At 40.9% G+C, this 22,649-nt stretch overlaps 2 protein-coding genes across 2 annotated transcripts in view; both read left to right on the forward strand.

Moving 5' to 3' along the window:
• Positions 1–7,798, forward strand: part of LOC126474234 (uncharacterized) — a 70,737-nt gene extending 62,939 nt beyond the window's left edge. Inside the window, exons 7-8 of the mRNA XM_050101698.1 lie at positions 7,528–7,697; positions 7,793–7,798. Of these exons, the coding sequence (XP_049957655.1) occupies positions 7,528–7,697; positions 7,793–7,798 (176 nt within the window). The remainder of the gene's footprint in view (positions 1–7,527; positions 7,698–7,792) is intronic.
• A 1-nt stretch (position 7,799) lies between these two features.
• Positions 7,800–22,649, forward strand: part of LOC126473821 (telomere-associated protein RIF1-like) — a 112,900-nt gene continuing 98,050 nt past the window's right edge. The window contains exons 1-3 of the mRNA XM_050101138.1: positions 7,800–9,272; positions 13,222–13,385; positions 19,405–22,434. Coding sequence (XP_049957095.1) covers positions 7,833–9,272; positions 13,222–13,385; positions 19,405–22,434 — 4,634 coding nt within the window. The 5' untranslated portion in view covers positions 7,800–7,832. The remainder of the gene's footprint in view (positions 9,273–13,221; positions 13,386–19,404; positions 22,435–22,649) is intronic.

Consider the following 22,649-nt stretch of genomic DNA (forward strand, 5'->3'; position numbering starts at 1 on the left):
TTTTGGAGCATATACTGTATTCAAACATTAAGAATCACCTCGAAGGGAACGATCTATTGATACATAATCAGCATGGTTTCAGAAAACATCGTTCTTGTGCAATGCAGCTAGCTCTTTATTCGCACGAAGTAATGGTCGCTATCAACAGGGGATCTCAAGTTGATTCCGTATTTCTAGATTTCCGGAAAGCTTTTGACACTGTTCCTCACAAGCGACTTCTAATCAAGCTGTGGGCCTATGGGGTATCGTCTCGGCTGTGCGACTGGCTTCGTGATTTCCTGTCAGGAAGGTCGCAGTTTGTAGTAATAGATGGCAAATCATCGAGTAAAACTGAAGTGATATCAGGTGTTCCCCAGGGAAGCGTCCTGGGACCTCTGCTGTTCGTGATCTATATAAATGACTTGGGTGACAATCTGAGCAGTTCTCTTAGGTTGTTAGCAGATGATGCTGTAATTTACCGTTTAGTAAGGTCATCCGAAGACCAGTATCAGTTGCAAAGCGATTTAGATGAGATTGCTGTATGGTGTGGCAGGTGGCAGTTGACGCTAAATAACGAAAAGTGTGAGGTTATCCACATGAGTTCCAAAAGAAATCCGTTGGAATTCGATTACTCAATAAATAGTACAATTCTCAAGGCTGTCAATTCAAGTAAGTACCTGGGTGTTAAAATTACGAACAACTTCAGTTGGAAAGACCACATAGATAATATTGTGGGGAAGGCGAGCCAAAGGTTGCGTTTCATTGGCAGGACACTTAGAAGATGCAACAAGTCCACTAAAGAGACAGCTTACACTACACTCGTTCGTCCTCTGTTAGAATATTGCTGCGCGGTGTGGGATCCTTACCAGGTGGGATTGATGGAGGACATCGAAAGGGTGCAAAAAAAGGGCAGCTCGTTTTGTATTATCACGTAATAGGGGGGAGAGTGTGGCAGATATGATACGCGAGTTGGGATGGAAGTCATTAAAGCAAAGACGTTTTTCGTCGCTGCGAGATCTATTTACGAAATTTCAGTCACCAACTTTCTCTTCCGAATGCGAAAATATTTTGTTGAGCCCAACCTACATAGGTAGGATTGATCATCAAAATAAAATAAGAGAAATCAGAGCTCGAACAGAAAGGTTTAGGTGTTCATTTTTCCCGAGCGCTGTTCTGGAGTGGAATGGTAGAGAGATAGTATGATTGCGGTTCGATGAACCCTCTGCCAAGCACTTAAATGTGAATTGCAGAGTAATCATGTAGATGTAGATGGAACAGTCACTGTCATTGCTTTAACACACAGCCTATTGGTGTAACTTTTATTTCATTACTATGTTGATGCATTGTTGTCATTCTAAGCAACACAGATTCCTCATCTGAAACTCTGCAATCGACTGACTGTCTCGTGACCAAAAATCAGGCCCTTATATATCCTCACAATAACAAGGGCCGAAACTATACATTTTCCAAAGTTTACTTTACAGAAATTACAATTAAAACTTAACTCATTAAATTAACTGAATACATCGAAAAATTGGTTGTTTTTTAACAGTTTCTTCTACTGTAAGAGTTAGGCTGAATTATTTGTTTAAATCATAAAATTAACAAATATAGTAATGCAAACAATACTTTTGACAAAACTGTTAATTACTTTGAATTAATGAACGGCTGGTTTTGCTAACATGGTTCCGATTAGAGCCAAATAGATACTTCAAGTAGTATTTCATCTTCCAAATATTTATAATTAATACAGAATTTATATTTTTTTATAAGTCGTCAGTAGAATTTAATTTACGAAACAATTACGGATTTCACACTATAATGGGAGATACTACTAGGAATAGTCAAAATAAATTAGAATGTCTATTACATACATAAAACTTAGCACAAGATTAGATCTGGTGTTATATTCTTTAAAACTGAGGCCCAACCTCTCTCATATGAAAATGCAGATTATACTCACGTACGTTAATGGTAAATAGTTCAAGGTGAAAAAACGAATTTAAGGAGGCAGATGGCAAAACAAGAGGGGAATTAAAATTATCCCAGCTTGCTTTGTCACATCTTGTCAACAGTTTGAAGCATTACACAAACTCATTTAACTGCAAATCTTGACTGTTTCCAGTCGTGTCTTGTTCATGGTCTAGTCAAAAAGATAAGCGGAGGAAAAAATTAGACATCTGAGATTTTATTAAAAAATCTCCAGAATGATATTGTATTATCTGTCTAGGAATAATTATGGTATAGTGTTTCTGCAAGAATGCTATTGATTGAACTATATTTTATAAATAATATTAAATTTGGTACGTATATTAAAGTATGCTTTCATTTATAATTATTTTTATATTTGATATAGTGTGTGTCGCCGGCCGGTGTGGCTGAGCGCTTCTAGGCACTTCAGTCTGGAACTGCGCGACCACTACGGTATCAGGTTCGAACCCTGCCTCGAGCATGGATGTATGCGATGTCCTTCGGTTATTTAGGTTTAAGTTATAGGAGACTAATGACCTCAGATGTTAAGTCCTAGTGCTCAGAGCCATTTGAACCAATAGTGTGTGTCATAAAAAAATGTTAGCCCTCACCAAATCAATTAAGTCTTTGGGTTATTTGTAACTTTCCTTACATTTGACGACTTCAGTATCCAAAGAAAATCCCAACCCGCCAACTGCCTTCTGCTGGCAAAAGAGGTCTAGTGCAGCACCTGCCTCATATTTGACTGGGGCAGTGCTGCAGCATGCGAAACTGAGACTGTGTTAGGCAGTGTTCCTATTTGGTCTAGTGTTAAAAATGTACTATAGTGTGATTAAAATGACATGTGATTCAGCATCCATCATTTGCCACTAGCAAGGAGACCACTCAGCAATCAGCTTTTGTTGTAATTGATTTATATTTATGGTACCTGAAGTTCAGAACTCGAATATCAGTCTTGCAAAGACGTTCCATAAAATTTTTAAAAATTCTCAAGAAAATAGACTTCAAGTTTTCATAGAAACTTTAATTCACCAAAAGTGAGGTGTCTTTCAGGACGGGCTATGTGGCTCTCTCTAGGTAATGTCTGAGCATGGTAATCGGGTAGTCAGTGAATCAGTGGTTTGAATCTTTCTATGGTCTTTTATATTTTTTTTGTTCAATTCGAGTACCTAAATCATTTAAATATAAAATTTATCATGTATATGCTTATTAATACACGTCTAATCATTTTTTACATATTGCATGCGAAATTGCAGTGTTAGTTGCAGACAAAATTCTTAATTGTCGATACTTTACATGAGATTGTTAATAAATTTGCAATGTATTTTTTAATTTAAACTGTCTTAATTAACAATCTTTTATAGGTAATGATAAGAACTTATACAGGGTGTTACAAAAAGGTACGGCCAAACTTTCAGGAAACATTCCTTACACACAAATAAAGAAAATATGCTATGTGGACATGTGTCCGGAAACGCTTAATTTCCATGTTAGAGCTCATTTTAGTTTCATTCCAACGTGATCAAATTGTAAATTTTCACAATCAACATGTGTGGGCTGATGAGAATCCGCACGCAGTTGTGCAATCATGTCATCAACACAGATTTTATGTGAACGTTTGGGCAGGCATTGTTGGTGATGTCTTGATTGGGCCCCATGTTCTTCCACCTACGCTCAATGGAGCACGTTATCACGATTTCATATGGGATACTCTACCTGTGCTGCTAGAACATGTGCCTTTACAAGTACGACACAACATGTGGTTCATGCACGATGGAGCTCCTGCACATTTCAGTCGAAGTGTTCGTACGCTTCTCAACAACAAATTCGGTGACCGATGGATTGGTAGAGGCGGACAAATTCCATGGCCTCCACGCTCTCCTGACCTCAACCCTCTTGACTTTCATTTATGGGGGCATTTGAAAGCTCTTGTCTACGCAACCCCGGTACCAAATGTAGAGACTCTTCGTGCTCGTATTGTGGACGGCTGTGATACAATACGCCATTCTCCAGGGCTGCATCAGCGCATCAGGGATTCCATGCGACGGAGGGTGGATGCATGTATCCTCGCTAACAGAGGACATTTTGAACTGAAGTCACGCTGGTACGTTCTGTTGCTATGTGTTTCCATTCTGTGATTAATGTGATTTGAAGAGAAGTAATAAAATGAGCTCTAACATGGAAAGTAAGCGTTTCTGGACACATGTCCACATAACATATTTTCTTTCTTTGTGTGTGAGGAATGTTTCCTGAAAGCTTGGCCGTACCTTTTTGTAACACCCTATATTTGCAATGGCAACTGGAATTTTTAATGCAGTGTCCAATTAGAAAAAAGATTGTGCATTTTTCATTAAAAATGTGATTAGATAAGAGTTAATTAGCCTACTTTTTATGAATGTTGCATTTAAATGATACAGACATTGAATTTGAATGGAAAAAAAGAAAAGAAATACAGTTTATAGCAAAATTGAAACCATCAATCCATTGATGGCATGATTACTCTCCTCAAATGCTATCAGACGAACCACATCGACCGTCAGGAAAATCACTTTATTTGGTGGATTAAAGTTCCCCAGAAAAATTCCGAGTTGATTTTCTTGAGAATTTTTTTAGAGTTGAATCGAACTGCTGTGGGAAATTGATACTTGAATTCTCAACTTCATGCACCATAGATATAAAAATTACAAATATTAGATCAGCTGTTGGTTTCCTCGTTAAACAGTGCCACAACTGCAATCGGTTCGATCCAACTGCTAGCAGGATATCTGCACAAGCTACACATACTGCTGCTACCTACTACTACTACTACTACTACTGCTGCTGCTGCTGTCAGGCTCGGAACGATCAAAGGTAGCCCTAGATTGCTGAATATTGCGTGTGAACTTATGTAGAACAACTCAGTTCCGAGGTGCAGGGTATCAGTTAACAAGTAGTTTTAATCAGACTGAAGTAAGATTTTCATGTCGTGTATTTTTTGTAGTTTGTTACCTGTAACTCACCTGAATATTACAAAAATTTGCTACCTGCAACTTACTTTGAGTATAACAAAAAGTGTATTTAAAAATTGGGATAGCGAGCCACTCATCTGGTGATTGATGTGACACACAGATGCATAACAGCAAAAGTACATGACTTGCATTCATACTACCATTGATTTTATGTTGTGTGTGTGTGTGTGTGTGTGTGTGTGTGTGTGTGTAACATAATGTTAGTAGTAGCTAGAAGGCTACGGTGGCTGTCATGTATCTGTACGCCACACATCAGTCAGCATCAACTGAGAGATTGCCTCTCCACATTTTCATCTATTATTTCAGTTCTGGAATGTAGTGTAACAAGACACATACATAATGTATGTAGTAAGATTTTGAGTAGTAATGTTTCGCATCTGGAAATCCTCTTCCTGGAAGCCTCCTGACCAATTATGTGATGCCTGCCAGTGGCTGAAGAAGCTGTGGACATTGGGTCCAAGGGCTGCCAACTGCTGTTTGGTTCCTGTGCCCATAGCAGATAAGATTCTTGACAATCAAAAGTAGTGAAAGAAAAGAAAAAAAAGATATTTTTGGAGAATACTCCTGTGATCCTGGAGGTGCCAGACCTTAACGCTTGTTGATACTGTTCTACTCCTGCCAGTGACAGACAGTAATCCTTGGGTGTGATGTGTCCTCATGGCCCATTCACACCTAACAAGGACAATTCATTGGAAATGCAATGTATATTACTGTAACCTCCAGAACTACAACTAACTTCCTCCTCTTCTGTGCTTGGTAGTGCTATCCAAGAAATACATTTAACTGACAACCATTCTCCAACAATTTGAGCTTACTGTGCATTCTGTACTGGCCCAAGAGAGCATCTGGAGGGATCTGTGGATTGGTTCACACAGATGTCATCAGTGAGTGGCTTCCTCCCCCTACCACATTCGAAGCAATAGCAATGAGAGTGCAGATGACCCCAGCAATCCCCGTTTGTAACATTTATTCAACTGCAGCCAGGTCACTTATGTGTTTTGAGATAATGATCTTAATCCAACAACTCCCTGCACCTTTTTAATACTACTTGGGGATTTCAATACACATTGCTCCCTGAGGAGATGTACCACATCGTGTGGTAGGAGATTTTCTGACCTTGATCTCTCTCTCTCCTCCATGGTGGTATTTCTGTGCACTTCCATGATGCCTATGGCAACTCTTTTTGGCTGTTGACCTTACAATCTCTTCTGACAACCTGATGGCTTTACTAAAATGGTGCCTACATGATGATCTGTTTGAAAGCAGCCATTTTCTGGTGACCTTACCATTTCCTTGTCACTGGCCAATGAACCTGTTAAGCCATTGGGCTCCTAATAGAACCAACTGGCATTTGTATTTCTCTGTTGTCACCTGTATTCTCTCTCTTCCAGGTTGTTCTCTTCCAGGTTGTACCAACAAACTTGTAGGAGATACAATCACCTACACTGCTGGAATTACTCCCACCTTTCAACAGGCCTCTTTCACCATAGTTTGGTGACACAGTGGAATGTTGAAGGGCTCTGCATCTTTTTAAATGATACCTTTCACATGGTACCTTTCACAGATCTCTCTGTGTTTAATTAAAGGCAATAAAAAGGAATTCAGAGAACTCTCCTCCTTACAAAAGGATCTCTCTCCATCTCAGATGTGAGCCGAGCTCTGTAGGCTTCTGAGCTGCTGAAATGAACAACTGTTCTGGGTCACTTTCTTCATGGGTATTTCTTCTGATGCATTGGTTCGTGCTGAATACCTTGTGGCCCACTTTGCAAGAATGTTGTTTCCCCTTCTTATCCGGCTGCCTTTTGAATGCATAAAAGAGAAGTTGAAGACACGAACACTGAATAGATCTTCATCTGTTAAGTTCACTAAAACCATTTATTCATATAGATTGCTGGTTTTGACAGTTCTCTGTCCCCATCTTTGGATCTGCAAAAGATGGAACCAAAATTCTAGGCTACAGCGACTAACGTAGCAGCATACATAATCATATCAAAGATTTGCAGTACATGGAATAACAACATGCCTATGTTTACTTCGGTTCACAGTCTTCTTGTTCATTACACTATGTGGTGCTATACAATATATGTCCATGTTGGTGTCATGAGATAGACTAGAAGTCGGCATGTCAGTTTTGAAATAACAGCTATGTAAGCGTGTGATTGTGCCAATTAAATGTGCTATCATTCACGAATGAGCTCAGTGGGACACACACCTGCCCCCACAGCTCTATTGTCCTGAATATTTCTCTCTTCTCATGTTAGTATTGTATGTCTAACTAATTTACATCACATTTTTAGACTTTTCACTTTTACTATTATGAATCTCCATGATAGAAGGCAGGCTTTACTGTGTAATGGTCTTCGTCCTTCATGAGGTTGATGGGGTTTAGATGTGGGTTGTGTTTCTCATGCCATAGGTGTGCCCTGAGAGAACCCTTGTCTGCTCTGGCCTATGTACTGGCCAGCCCCATGTAATCCAATCATGTAGTAATTATAAAGCTTTAATTTATTGAAACTTGATTTCTTTTGTGCTTGATGTCATTTAATGTCATTCTGCCTTTTTTTCACAGGCTTAGCTGATATAGACTGCCACATGGAGCTGCTTGATGAACCTTGTGAACAAATGTCGGGGATTATTGATGTTCTTCTGAGTCTTTACAATCATGTAATTAAGTATGAAGACAGTTCTACTGAAAAATGCAGTGAATCCCTTAGAAATTTGGGAATCTGTCTGACTACAGTCTGTGAAGCTATACTTAATGAAGTTGTATTTCTATCATTTGTTATAAAGTTGAAATATGTTATAGCGTTCTTAATGCTAAACTTTTGCAATAGAGCTGATGAAGTTCTTGAACGTGATTTCATTTGTTGCTGGATGAAGATCACACACTCTATTGAAAGGCACTGGGGCCACATTAAGAGCGAATCATTGACTGCAGCAGTTATTACAATGCTGAAAGCAGTAGCAGAACATGGATCAATTGAAATATTGAGATATACATTGAAATTCTGGATTGGCTTGCCTCCAAAATGTAATGACTTAACTCCAAATTTGAAACATGAAATTGAAAATATGTTTGTTGAAATGGACAGTTCTTTAAAGAGAAAAGAAGAGAAGTTGAAATGTAATAAAAACAAAACTGGTTCCAACAAGAAAAGAGTTAGTTTTGCTGATAAACCGGCTGTTACAACTTACAGTCCTGTATCGGTAGATCCAACTCATTTAAATGAACTGTCAGAAAAAATTAGCTCAGTGAAAATTCAAGAAAACAGAGCAGCAGTAACACTTGATGGGGAGGAAGATTCCTCTTCGCTATTCTCTCAAAACTGCCATGAACATAATTTTCCAGAAGGCCGTGTTGTGGTAAATGAGACACCAACAGTAACTGATACAGTCAGCCAGAATGAAAGTAGTGATGACATCATAGGCTTAGTGCGTTCGAAAAATCCTTTTGCTAGAAGTTTCTTCAACGATAGACCGAGGCGGGGGAATTTAATGACAACAGAAGAGAAGACAAATCTTACTGTAGATAACAAAACTATGGAACCACTACACACTTACAATAAAGTAAATGTTTGTAAAAAGGACAAAAAAATTACGTTGGTAGATGGTACTAGAACAGAACAAGAAGGCAGAAACATAGATAATTCTTCAAAAATGTCAGTACAAGAAAAAAACTGCAAAAGTGTGGCTGATGACGTTAGTTCTGAATGTGATCTTGAGGGGGGAAATGATCATAAAAATCATGAAAATAGCAGTGATCAAATTGAAGCAGAATCTGATAAAGAGACTAGTGGCACTCAGTGTTTGGTTGCAAGCACACAGCACAATAAATCACAACTCTCTTTAAGAAAAAGCCATGAAATGTTAGATGATAAACAACGTAAGTTATCTGTTAAGACATTTAAATCTGATGACCAGTTAGATAGCAACAAATCTGTTCCTAGAATTGACAATGGGCATCTGATGGAAGCAGAAAATGACAGTATTACAGGGAAACACCTTTCTATCAACGATGGACATAGACAGAATCTTGATGTCAAAAACAGTAACACCAAAGAAGACAATCATAGTGAGAGTAGTGTAAACATTTCTGTTACTGAAACAGCAGAGGCTAAACCTCTTTCACTGTTTGGGAAAGTTTGCGAGAGGAACATTCCAAAACAGCAAATTTCACCATCTGTAGAATCTTGTCCAAGAAAAGAAGTGCCTGCACAGATGGAATCTTCAGAAGATCCCAGTTTGGAGACATTATCTGACCAAAACTCACAGTTTGCTAAACCAGAAGAAAAATGTGCTGTACGAAGGAGAAAGGTAATTATTTTAACTGTCGTTTCACATAAGAATCTCAGTAGAATTTTCATCTCTAAAAGTTCAATCCAAGTCATCCCTACAATTCACTTTGAATGGAACTCCATGAAATCCTCGGGCCCCACAGATTCTTTCCTTTTGCCATCCCTTCAGTCATAATTTTTAGCACTGACTTGTGTTATAATTTGTGCTCAGATATTTTGTCTCTTGGTCTTATCTTTCTTTATTAGACTTTTTTCTTGTTGACACAGTCATTTCCCACCTCCACCCCCTTTTAATGTAATATTATGGTTCTACACTGAGGCGATAACCAAAAGTGGTGTGGCACATAGTTCTGTTCGCCACTTTGGTTACCATGCTATTTGCACATTTCTCAAGAGACTAGATACCCAGCTGATTTATGTTTATTCACACACATTTGTAGTTGAAGTGTCCTGGGCCCTACTATTTGTCCAGTGGATCAACTATAGTACTTTGGGGGCATAGTGAGGTAGCAAAACTGGCTGTGTTACTACCCTGTTAGATACAGGGTGACAATCATTGAACTATATGAAGGGGAAAAAAAGCAAACTGAAATTAGTTACTTTATTCAACATGTAAATGTCACTTTAGATATTCAGATTCAGGTTGTGACAAGTTTGATAAGCCTGCCATCATAGGTGATAGTGTGGCACAGACGAATAGTGAAATTTGGCATGACCCGCTGATGTGTCAGAACATTGATGCTGTCGATGGCTTCCCGAATGGTTGTTTTCCACTCGGCAATGGTTTTGGGGTTATTGCTGTACACCTTGACTTTAATATAGCCCCACAAAAAGGAGTCGCATTTGTTCAGATCTGGAGAATGTGGCAGCCAATCGAGGCCCATGCCAGTGGCCTCTTAATACCCCACAGCCAGAATGTGGTCCCCAATGTGCTCCTCCGGGACATCAAACCCTCACTCCCCTGCTTCGAAGGGGTAGAGCTCTGTCTTGCATGAACCACATCTTGTCAAAATCAGGGTCACTTTGGATAATGAGGATGAAATCATCTTCCAAAATCTTCATGCACTGTTTGGTAGTAACTGTATCATCAAGGAATATTGCACTTGTTATTCTGTGACTGGACATTGCACACCACACAGTCACCTGTTGAGGGCCAAAAGACTTCTCAGTTGCAAGATGTGGATTTCAGTCCCCCCAAATGTGCCAATTTTGCTTATTGATGAACTCATTCAAATGAAAGTGGGGTTCATCACTAAACCAAACTATGCTTGCACCAACTAATTCCCATCATGCCCAGTGTCCAACCATGCAGTTTGAACATACTAATGCAAACAGTTCAGAAGTTATGACAATTTTATCTCAAATAGTTCAATAATCGTCACCCTGTACATAAATTGCCATAGCAAATGGCTGAAAGCTGATTCTGAGAGAGAAAGATGAAGAGTGTTATAAGGCATAGTCATTCAACTTATCCATAGCACAACTTAGAGCATAGTCGATTGGTCTTATATTTGCGTCGATATTTCTAACTGGTGTGCTGGTGTTGCACAAGCCCCTTTGAATGTAGTCATGCACAAGATAAGCTGAAGTAATTTACAAGTTTATGTATTGGCCTTCTATTGCGCCCACACAGTGAGTGACTTGAAAATTTAAAACAAACTGTAGCTCTTTCATGCATAATGCAGAAAAACCAAACATACAATGTGGTGGACAGTTCGTACAAAATAATACACATTGACCTCTTCAATTGATAATCAAATTTCAAACAGGTGCACGTGTGCTCTGCCCCCTACCCCTACGCCCATCCACACAAAAACTTAATAGCTGTGATGTAATTCAAACTTTTAAAATAAATTCCACAAGTAATTTATTAATGTCTAAATTCTTCATAAACAAGGGGATTAACTTACCAGAAGGAAGTGTATGCAGACCAGTCACAATATGGCAATGCTGTTAGGTTGAATCTATAAAGGATTTGTCGGTGGCAGCTGTGGTCTAGTTGCAGCCTGGCTATGATCCTGATAAACTGCCTCTCATTACGTATGCCACTTGAGTTGTATAAAATTGTAGATGAAGACAAAAAGCTTGACTACAGAAAGCAGGTTCAGATTGATGTTGATCATTGTAGTTATGCAGTGGTGTACAGGAGAGACTGTAGTGGAGATAGTCATCAAACCAGGCTTTGTACTCAAGACTATGATGATGATGATGATGATGATGATGATAACAGTTTGGACGAATTGAGGGTTATTCATAACCTACAGAGCAATGTACATATGCAAGGTAAAACAGGGTTATTTGGCAGTTTAGAATACATTGAAAATCTAAGTGAAATGTAACAAAGTGGATGAATAGAATGTACAAAGGATGTAGGAATCATAGGTAAATAGTTGAGATTGTTAATTTTAAGACTGACATACAAAGTATTTTTGTATTTAAAGCTAAGGTTGTGTGTTTAGGCATTAGTAGATCTCCAGAGCTTCTAATGGTTTGAGTTTTAATTCCTTATTAGCCAAATGCAGGGAAATAATGGAGGCAGATTTCGGCAGTCTCTAACTATGCTCATGTTCTGTGAATTTCTGAGTGAAGAAGTCTGCTGTACTGAGTGAAGAAGATGGGTTAAATTATCAAAACCTGCTTAAAAATTACTTTCAGCTAAACTGTATCTAATGTCCTCAACTATTTCCATTCAGTTACCTCAGTATCTCTCATAATGCTTACCTCCTTGGCTTTTTGTTTATTTTATATGCATGTCAGTGTCTACTGAACATTCACAACTTTTTTATTTCTGATACATATTGTTTATGTAGCTGTTACATGCCATTTTTTATCCTACTGTTTCATATTTTAGCATCTATAATTGTGTATCATCGTAACATAAATTGCCTGTTGTGTAAGACTCCCCACAGTCTCGCTGTTGCACTGTCACAATTTTGTTATCCAATCATAAACAATATGCTAGTGCTTATTGGCCTCAGACATTCCACCTGTATAAATGTTACCAGATTGACAGCCTGCCTTCCATCTTCGTACAGTGTAGACCTCTGTAGACGATTGTTTCTGTTACTTTATTGTTGCCAGTATTCACTTAATGGCAAGGATACTGCATGTCACAGAACTAAACAGGGTATCCAGTGGCACTTGAAGTCAGGATGTGTCAAAATGAAAATATTTGAAAAGGCAGCTAAGAGCTCACTCTGTCGTTATTTATTAAAGCCATATGTACTATTCGTACTACTCTGAGGCATAAACATAAGCACACTAAATAACTTCTTCTTATACTTGTTTTGCATTCAGAGTTAGGGAAACAGAATCTCATTTAGCTATAGTTTTCTAGTAGCTGTCCTTTATTGACAGTAGCTTAAAATAGTTTGCACTTTTCTAGTGTGCTATGTCAGTAATGCCGTATGTCATAAGATGTCATGTGGGAAAAAGAAAGGCTGGTGGAAGATGGACACAGTGCAATATAACAGGGAGCATTCTTGGAGTTATGTTATGCACATTTGACCATACTGATGCAAATACGTTAAAATTGCAGTATATGCAGAAAAAGATTTTCCACGTAATATTGCTTGTCAAGTGATGTTGCACGATTTCATGTGATATTATTCAGATGAACATGGCTTATGTGTGTAGACGGTTGGATTGCCAAAAGTTCACAAGGTTTTTCTTCTTTGTATGAGAGCCATAACCTTATGATATTAGTTTCTGTTTCAAACTTATAAATCACCAGAACAAAAAATATGGCAGCAAGAAATACAATTCGAAAATGAGCTGTAAACAATCATTTCTATTTTGTTATAATGCCACCCACAAATTTCTGATAAAGGAGTGCATTTAGGGAAATTGTACGTAATCACATTGAAATTATTTAAGATTGTACATGTAATATTAATCTAGCAAATTCAAAGTTGTCTTTGGAAATTTAAACATCAGTTCTAAAAGTTTCTTTCTAATTAATTTTTCAGTCCTTGCAAGCCACTGATTTCCCTGTTCGTCACTCTCCGAGGAGACCACTTACCAAACACCAGAAAGAGTGTCTAAAAAGGAAACGGGATGATATTCCAGCACTTTACTGTGATCTCTCTGAAGACTCACAGAGCTCTACATTTTCTGAAATGTCACAGGATGAGTGAGTAGTGTGTTAAATTTGTACATCCTTTTCTTTCATTGTCATAAAGCACTTGGGGGGGGGGGGGGGGGGCAGGAGGAGGAGGAGGAGGACAAGTCCTAGGACAAGGAGAAGACGATGGTATTTGATTATAATGATGATCAACAATAGTAATGCAACAAAGATTGCTGTAGATAGGATGATAAAATTTGATATAACTTCATTGTAAAAGGAAAAATAGTGAGTTAAAATGTGATCAGTAGAGACAAATGATTTGAAATAGGGAGACAGAGCGAGGACTTCTGGCATGCTTTAAGTTCATAAGTTTTGTTCATGTGCGCATGGATTGAACAAAATGTGGGCAGTAATAAAGCTGATGATTGTGATAGGAGGACCTGCTTTTCCATTGAGCATAAATGTAGCACAACAGTTTTGTTGTGTTCAGTTAGAAACAAATTGTAAGAACGTGCTGAAAAATAATGGCTCCAGATTTTTTCTGTGAAAGCCCTTTAAGCTTATTGCATATAATGAAAGTTATTAACTTTCTACATCTTTATTCTTCATGTCTACATATATGCAGCCCTCAGCCACAAGAGGACTCCCAATTGTGTCAGTGTGTGAGAAACAGTGTCCTGTAATCAAGTTACTGACCGCAGAAAACCGAAACCACAAATTTGGAGAGTTCACCCACGCACGGAACCCCTTCTGGGTCCGGGGGTTAGAATAGGCCTGAGGTATTCCTGCCTATCATAAGAGGTGACTGAAAGGAGTCTCACACTTTTCGACCCTAAAAGTTCAGGTCACATTTTATGGTTTGACGTCCCATTTTCCGTATTCTACAAAAGTGCTGGCCATTTGGGGAAGGATGCCATACGTGGTGCACCAGTAATCCACAGCACCATTAGATTCAATCTCCTGCACCTTTTCTTGTCATGTCTTTGCATCTCCACCTGCAATTCGACTATTTGGGTGAGGACACCTTCAGGGGTATGTCAACTTCTTCCATTGACTCCTGTCCTCTTTTGCCCCCATGACAATATCGGATATCTCTGCACCCAGTATCCAGCACGGCAGCCGGTCTGTTGTGGTGGGGCCTTCATGTACCCATTTCGTGGTAGCCCCCTGACAACACAGGGATTGCACTGCTGATGCCTGAGCTGTAAACTCCCCATGTATGTCAAAGAATAGATGCCCCAAGAAGATGGGCATCGGGTCTCCCGGCAATGGCCATCGTGCCAGGTGGCCTTTGCTGTGGCTGGATGGTGCCCGTGGGGAAAGCCCCTGACGGGAGTGGGTGGCATCAGGGCAGATGACCCGCAACGAAGTGGACCAGGTCATCTTGTGCTGGTGACTGAATGTAACCAGCAGTTTCTAAGAAGGGGAAGATTGAATACAGTGCTGACAGGTATGACCCTTAATAGTTTCCCTGCCGTGCTACACCAGGGAGGAGCATAGGGCTACAGAAATAAGAGACTCATATTTGCCTTGGTATTTAGTCTGTAGCAGAACAGATGGGGACTTTCCTAGCTACAAAGCCTCAATTTTTTGTTGAATACCTCAAGGATAAGTTCAGAGAAGCGACAGTGCTGTCCAAAATGAGAAATGGTTCAATCTTAATTCAGACAGCATCCCCAAACCAGTCCCGGGCATTACTCACCTGTGTGGTATTCCTGTTTTCGTCACTCCCCATAAAAGCCTCAACATGGTCTAGGGGATTATTTTCCATCGCGACCTTCTTTTGCAGTCTGATGACGAGCTCCATGGCAGTTTATAATGGCTAGGTATTCAATTCATCTGGCGCGTCTACAGGGGACAAAGACAATAGGATGGCTACTGGTGCCTTCATCTTGGCCGTTTAGGGTGATTCGTTGCCTGAAAAGATCAACGTGATGATTTACCGCTGTGACGTCAAACCATATGTCTCTTCCCCTATGTGGTGCTTTAAGTGCTGGAAATTCGGGCACATGTCTTCCTGCTGAAGTTCCAGTGCCACATGTTGAGACTGCGGACACCCACTACATCCAAATACGCAAGCCTCTAAAGAACAGCGAGAGGGCAAGCAAGCCAAGTAGTAGTCTGCTAAGAAACAGGACACTCTGGTGGCTGTAAAACCACCACGCCATACTGGTTCTGTTTATGAGGACGAGGTGGAGGTTTTTGCTTCACCCGAGGACCTGGGTCTCTTCGATGCCTCACCCGCAATGGCGATGGATACAAATACTCAACCGGTGGCTGAGTTATGTCAACTTTTAAGTGTGACACCTGCTTTTTGCATTGTCCTTCAGGAAACCTGGGCTCCCGCAATGCGGACCTCTGCCTTTGTGGCTATCGGGGTACTACAAAAACCATCCTGCCTGTGATGGGCCATCAGGTGGAGTTAGCATCTTCATACTTACCTCTATCTGTAGCGAACCTGTGCCCCTTCAAACACTTTTAGAAAGTGTGGCTGACAGGGTGAGGACAAGCAGGAAATTACCATTTGTAACATCTACCTCCCTCCAGATGGTGATGCACAGCCCCATGTATTGGCTGCACTCATTTCGCAACTCCCCCGACCATTTCTCCTTTTGAGTGATTTTAACACCAATAACCCTTTGTGGGGTGGAACCAAGGTTACTGGCCATGGCAAAGATGTTGAGGACCCACTAACTCAACTTGACCTTTGCCTTCTTAATGCATGTGCTGCCACACATTCCAGTGTGGCACATGGCACATATTCAGCCATTGATCTCTTGGTTTGGAGTCCTGGCCTTCTCCCATGTATCCACTGAAGAGTACATGACGACTTGTGTGGTAGTGACCAGTTTCACTCTTCCTGTCCCTACCACAGCGTCCCTCATCTCAATGCTTGCCCAGGTGGGCTCTTCCCAAGGCTGACTGGTACACTTTCACATCCACTACTACCTTTGATTATCCATTGCATGCCACCATCGATGAAGTGATTCACGCCATCACTAGTATTGTTGTTGCCGCAGCTGAATTGGCAATCCCTTTTTCCTCAGATTGCCCCCGGCAGAAGTCAGTGCCTTGGTGGTTACCGGAAATCGCTGCGGCCATTAGAGACCATAGGCAGGCCCTCAAACGTCATAAGTGCCATCCCTCCCTAAAGAACTATATTGCCTTCAAACAGCTCCGTGCCCATTTTCGCCTACTCATCAAGCGAAGGAAGCAGGAGTGTTGGGAATGCTGTGTCTCCACCATTGGAACACAAACCTCCCCCTCCCAGGTTTGGACCATGCTCCACCGACTTTATGGCCATCAGACCCTTGCAGGTGTACCTGGAATTTCCACAAATGGAAATGTATTGGCCGAACCAGATTTAATCGCTGAGCTTCTTGTGGAGCATTATGCTCTCATCTATGTCTGAGAATTACCACCCTGCCTTTCACCTCCTCAAACAGAGGGTGGAATGGCAACGCCTTTCTTTTGCTCCATGCCACCCTGAGCCATATATTGCTCCCTTCAGTGAGTGAGAATTTCTCAATGCCCTTGCCGACTGTCCTGACAAATGCCCTGGCCCACACCTCGTCCATTCGCAAATGCTGAAACATCTGTCATTGGATTCCCAGTGAATTCTTCTTGCTGTTTTCAACCACATCTTGGAGAGGTGGCAGTGGTGGGAAAGTATCATCGTCCCAATGCTAAAGCCTGATAAGAACCCATTAGGTGTTGATAGCTATTGTCTTGTCATCTCCACTGACGTTCTGTGCAGGTTACTCGAAAATATGGTGAGCTATAGGCTCATTGCACCTCGGAGCCTTCTAGTTCTGTCCCAGGGCAGTTTTTGCCAAGGACGCTCCACCGACAACAACTTGGTGCACCTGGATTTGATCAGCCTTTTCCTGGTGTCAACTCCTGATTGCTGTCTTTTTCGACCTGACGAAGGCCTACGATGCACTTGGCGACATGACATCCTTGCTACTCTGCACGAGCAGGGTCTCCAGGGCCTACTTCTCATTTTTATACAGAACTTTTTGTCGCTCTGCAGTTTCAGAGTTTGCATCGGTGCTCCCCACAGTGCACCCCACATACAAGAGAATGTGGTCCTGCAGATCTCTGTCCTGAGTGTCCCACTCTTTTTGTATTTCCTTCTGCTCCTCTTACATTGTTGTGGCTGAGCGCTGGCTACAGGGAGCTATACGGAAGGTGCAGTCATGATCCCTCACTCAAGGCTCTTTCATTGCATTTTGTATGCCTTGTTGTTAGTCTTTTCCCCGTGTGTGTTCATCTCGCCTTGTCTTTTTGGGCTGGACGTTTTAGTACGTTTTAGTGTGTTGCAGAGTGGCTGGCTCATCCTCTTTTATTCTTGTGATCAGCCCCCCAGACCATTGCTCTATGGTTTTAATACTTTCCTCTGCTTTTCCTTGTGGTGTAATTTTCTCCCTTTTTTGTTCGTTTCTTTAGTTTTCTCTTTCGTTGCGGTTCCCCATTCCTTTTAACCCCCTTTAATTTCCCAAACTAAATTTGGGTGTTGTCTTACCTTGAGCCTTGTTTGTGTCAGGAAAAAGGGACAGATGACCCTGTAGTTCGGTCCTTTTATACCTCAAACCAACCAACCAACCAATCCACGCATGGAGCACCCTCTTCTCCAACATGACAATGCCAGAGCACACACGAGCACTGTGATGTCTGCAAGAATCCAATGCCTTTTCACTACCATTGATCATACCTCCAAAGTCGTGAGCTGGCCCCATGCAATTTTCATCTGGTCCCAGAACTTAAAGAACACATTTGAGGAATACACTTTGATAGTGGCAAAGCTGTGAAAACAGAGGTGAGGTTGTGGCTCTGTCAACAAAGTCAAATGTTCTCTGCTGATGGTATCAACAAACTAGTTTCTAATTGAGGGAAATGTGTTCGTTGCCAGGGTGACTGTGTTGAGAAATAAATATGTAGACATGGTGAACAGAGATTGGAATGTTAATAGTGTTTGTTTTACTTAAAAAGTGTTGAGTTTTCACATTAAAAATTGGATGCATTGCTCCCTACCTCCATCCGTCCCTCTCCCCTCCTCCCCCTCCTCCCCCTCTCCCCTCCTCCCCCTCTCCCCTCCTCCCCCTCTCCCCTCCTCCCCCTCTCCCCTCCTCCCCCTCTCCCCTCCTCCCCCTCTCCCCTCCTCCCCCTCTCCCCTCCTCCCCCTCTCCCCTCCTCCCCCTCTCCCATCCTCCCCCTCTCCCCTCCTCCCCCCCTCTCCCCCTCCTCCCCCCCTCTCCCCCTCCTCCCCCCCTCCTCCCCCCCTCTCCCCCTCCTCCCCCCCTCTCCCCCCCTCTCCTCCTCTCCTCCCCCTCTCCTCCTCTCCTCCCCCTCTCCCTATCCTCCCCCTCCTCTCCCCTCCCCCTCTCCCTATCCTCCCCCTCCTCTCCCCTCCCCCTATCCTCTCCCCTCCCCCTCTCCCACCACCCCTCCCCCCGTCCCCTCCCTCTCCCCCCACCCCTTCCCCCTGTCCCCTTCCCCGTCCCCCCTCCCCTTCACCCATCTTCTGTACACACCACTTAGCACTTCGTAAAAAAGGGATGGTATTATGAGAATAGAATAGCCATTACTTAGCGTTGGTTTCTGGAATGAATCTTTCACTGTGCTGTAAGTTGTATAGTATTAAGAAAATTTTGAATCACGTAAGAAGGATTGAAACATTTTGCTGCAGCCTAAAAGACTCATTCTGCAAACTTAATTGTTAGTGAGGAAGTATTAATTTCATTGCCTTACTCTTTTTTTAGGTAGTAAATATACTTGTTTTTTCTGGAAGCGTTAAGTACCAAATAAAAATTCGAATAAAATAAATAAAATGTTTTGTTTACCAATTTCATTGCAGATAACAAAAATATGGTTGTAGTTTCTACGTATGTCACCAAAATTATTGGCTTAGGTGGTAGAGAAGATTTTAAGGCACTTCGACAATTGACAGCATTATTATGGGCATTAATAATCTTGTAAATAAATTTAGATTTGTAATTCAAAGTAACAAGACTAATGCATGATATCACTTCTGTGTTTAAAATCTATAGAAAGATAAAGTATTTATAATACATAATTTCTCTAGTTCACAGATCAGTATACCAGAACGACTGTCGTGGTCAAAACCAGCAAGACCAGAAGAGAAACAACTGTCATTTGCACATTTGAGACGTGTAACAAAACCGAATTCCTTGTCATCTCTCATTCAGAAAACTCTTGAGGTACCCGAGGAAGAGTCAGAAAATACAGTGAGTAAAGGAAAACAATTTTCTGATGCCGCTTCTCCAGAGGCTAAGGTTCGTAAAATTGATACCGCTGACACAGAGCACAAAGACCCTGCAGGACACGAGCGTAACTGCCAAGTGAATGTCAGTTTAGGACATACTCTTGCTGCGGAAGATGGCTCTGTCTTAAACCTTAAAGACAGCACTGAACATATAGCTGAAAATCAGCTTGATGCTGATGCAGCTGCTGGTAGCAATAATTCTGTTAAAGACGACAAAGAAAATTCTTCATCTATTAAGTCTGTTAGCAGTCGTACTGACAACAGTGAACCAGCCATCTCTTCTGTCAGAACAATGATGTCAGAAAACAGTCCGAACCGCAGGAAATCATTGCGTCCATTGAAAAGGATCATCAGAAATGTGGGGAAAAATTCTGTAAATAACAAAGTTGGCCATATCAATAAGTGGAGAACACAGACCAGGAGAGAATTATTGCACCCACTAAAAAAGATGGTTACCAACAAGGGCAAGAATTCTAAAAGTTCTAAATTCAAGCTATTACAGGGAGGATTGTTAAAAGATAAGAAAAATCTGTCTCCTGGATGTGGTGCTGTTAACGAGAACACCACTGATGTTTCAGCAAATTTATGCTTGTCCAAATCAACAGTTTTGGAGACAGTTTCTATTTCTGAAAAAAATAAACTTAATTGCAGTACAAGTGAAGCCACTGGTATTAACCCCTCGAAGCGTACTACGCCTTCACCACTGAAGGACTTGACACAATCTAAGATTGATAAATACACATTAAGATCAAGACTGTCCCCTGAGGGAAGTGTCCCACAAACAAAGAAATCTGTTCAGCATGAGCACCAACAAATGAAAAGCCTCACCTCTGGTGGGCTGTCATCCTCTTTATTAAGGAATGTTGAAGTATCAGTTGAAATAAACCAAAAAGAAGTTCAGGATGCAGAAAACGTAATGCGAAAACGTAGGGTCACTGAAATGGTGAAATCAGAATCTAACAGTAAACTGGAGCAATCCACAGACAGTAAAAAAACAACTGTAAAACCAGATGATGAAGTTTCAGTGCAGTTGAAGCTGGCATCTACAGATAAAGAAACAGCTGAAAAACTGATATTTGAAAGTGTTCCCACAGGCCAACAGGATGACTCAAGCACTGAGAAAAGTAAATCCACGAAGTTACGTGGCAGGCCTAGAAAATCATTAAGCACAAAACCTGAAACTACTGTTAAAGATTTGTGTGATGTGTTACCTGAGACTTCAAAACACATCAGTGTTAATGCAAATGATAAAAGTTCAGTATCAGAGGAACATCCACAAAATGCAGATGGTATTAAGACCCGTAAAGCAAGACAAAGGAGTGTTAGTGAGGGTAGTAAAACTGGTGTTGAATGTGATAATCAGTTTGGGAAAGCTCACAGAAAAGAAAAGCGTGTAACTGAATTACTTAGAACTGGGGACAGTGATTTGTCTTCATCTTCCAAAGAAGATATCCACGAATGCACAACACTTCAGAGTGAAAATGAACCGTGTGAGGAGTCACTTTCACTTAATACTGTGACTGTTCCAAATGATACTTGCAGAACTGAAATAGACACCTCCATTATCAGTAAAGATGTGTCTCGCTCATTTCCACAGACAGAAGAAGTTGTTAAATTAAACAGTAGCGACACATTGCAGAGTGCCTCTACGTGCGGGGAAGAACACGAAATAAAATCTACAAAAGATGATAAAGCAGGATGCAGTGTGAATAAAACATCAGGCCATTTATCAGATTCTGTGGATTTACAGCAGTCAGACAACTTGAAACTTGTGTCAGGACCATATGTCCATTTAACGAACATTAATGCCAAGTCAAATGTTGGAAACAATTTTAACGAACAGTCAAAATGTACTGTAGGAAGTGAAGAACAGAAGTCCTTGCAGCAGAGTTGTTTGGACACAGAAGATTTTGTTGAGGATTCTCAAGATCTCACATTGTTGTCCAACAAGAGGACACGAAAATGGACACGAAGGGCAAGTGATGGAAGGAGTACCAGAAGCAGTGCTGATTCAAGAGCTCAGCAGTTAATAACACCTGGAAGTAACAATGCTGATGCACCACAGTTGGCTAAATTAAAAGCCCCCAGAGCAAATGAAGAGAAAGGAACTACCACTGTCAGCCTAGTGAAGACGACTTCAGAAAGTGGTTGCTGTGAGCCTATTAATGAAATTACGGATTTAGGTCCGTCATTTGAAAGCACAGTTAAACAGAACAAGTCTAAAGATAGTTACGACTCTTCAGATGCATGTGTTGAGGAACATTCAACTGCATCCATTCCTTCTGTACATAAAGTTAATAATTTAAATGATAAAGAAATAAATATGCTTCACACACTTGGGACTGTTGTTTCAGAGGTAAAAGATAGCAAAACTGTACCACTTCAAGATGGACATAATAGTGATCCATGTAAAGACACAGTGAAACCTGTAGGTGCAAAAGATTCAGAACTAGTCATGAATACTGCAGACAACACTGTTGTGCCAAAGGTTGCCGCGGACAAACTGCATAGTTCATCAAATGTGCCTCCTGTCAGTACATCAGCAATGAGACGATCTCTTAGAGCGAGAAAAAAATCGAAATCGCACTGTTGCTTATATTCATCGTGCTGCAGACAAGTGGATACAAACAAGACTCGTATAGCAAGAAGAATAACTGCCAAAAGCCTCAGACTAGCAAGGCAAGGGCAGCTGCAGAGAGCTGAATCACCTGCAGACAGTGGCAGCGTGGTATCAAAAATGAATATTGAATTGCATGGGGAATCTGATCTTCAGTCAGCCAGGCAGAAGATGGAATACACAGTACAGACTGAGTCGTCCTTGGAACAAACGTGAGTAAAAGTTGTTACCATACCATATGTTATCAACTAGCAGAAATAAATTGCATTGAATATAAGTTGTTTTTAAGTCTTCAGATAATTTTCGGTGCACAGTTATGATATACCTAGCACCCCAAGATTGGCCACAAAGGCCTGTATTCTATTCATAAGTGAGAATGTTTTGTGAAACTCTACCGCAAAAATGCTTTGAAGCAAATTTTAGTAGG

This window comes from Schistocerca serialis, chromosome 4 (assembly GCF_023864345.2).
Source record: "Schistocerca serialis cubense isolate TAMUIC-IGC-003099 chromosome 4, iqSchSeri2.2, whole genome shotgun sequence".
In the NCBI taxonomy this organism is placed as follows: Eukaryota; Metazoa; Arthropoda; class Insecta; order Orthoptera; family Acrididae; genus Schistocerca; species Schistocerca serialis.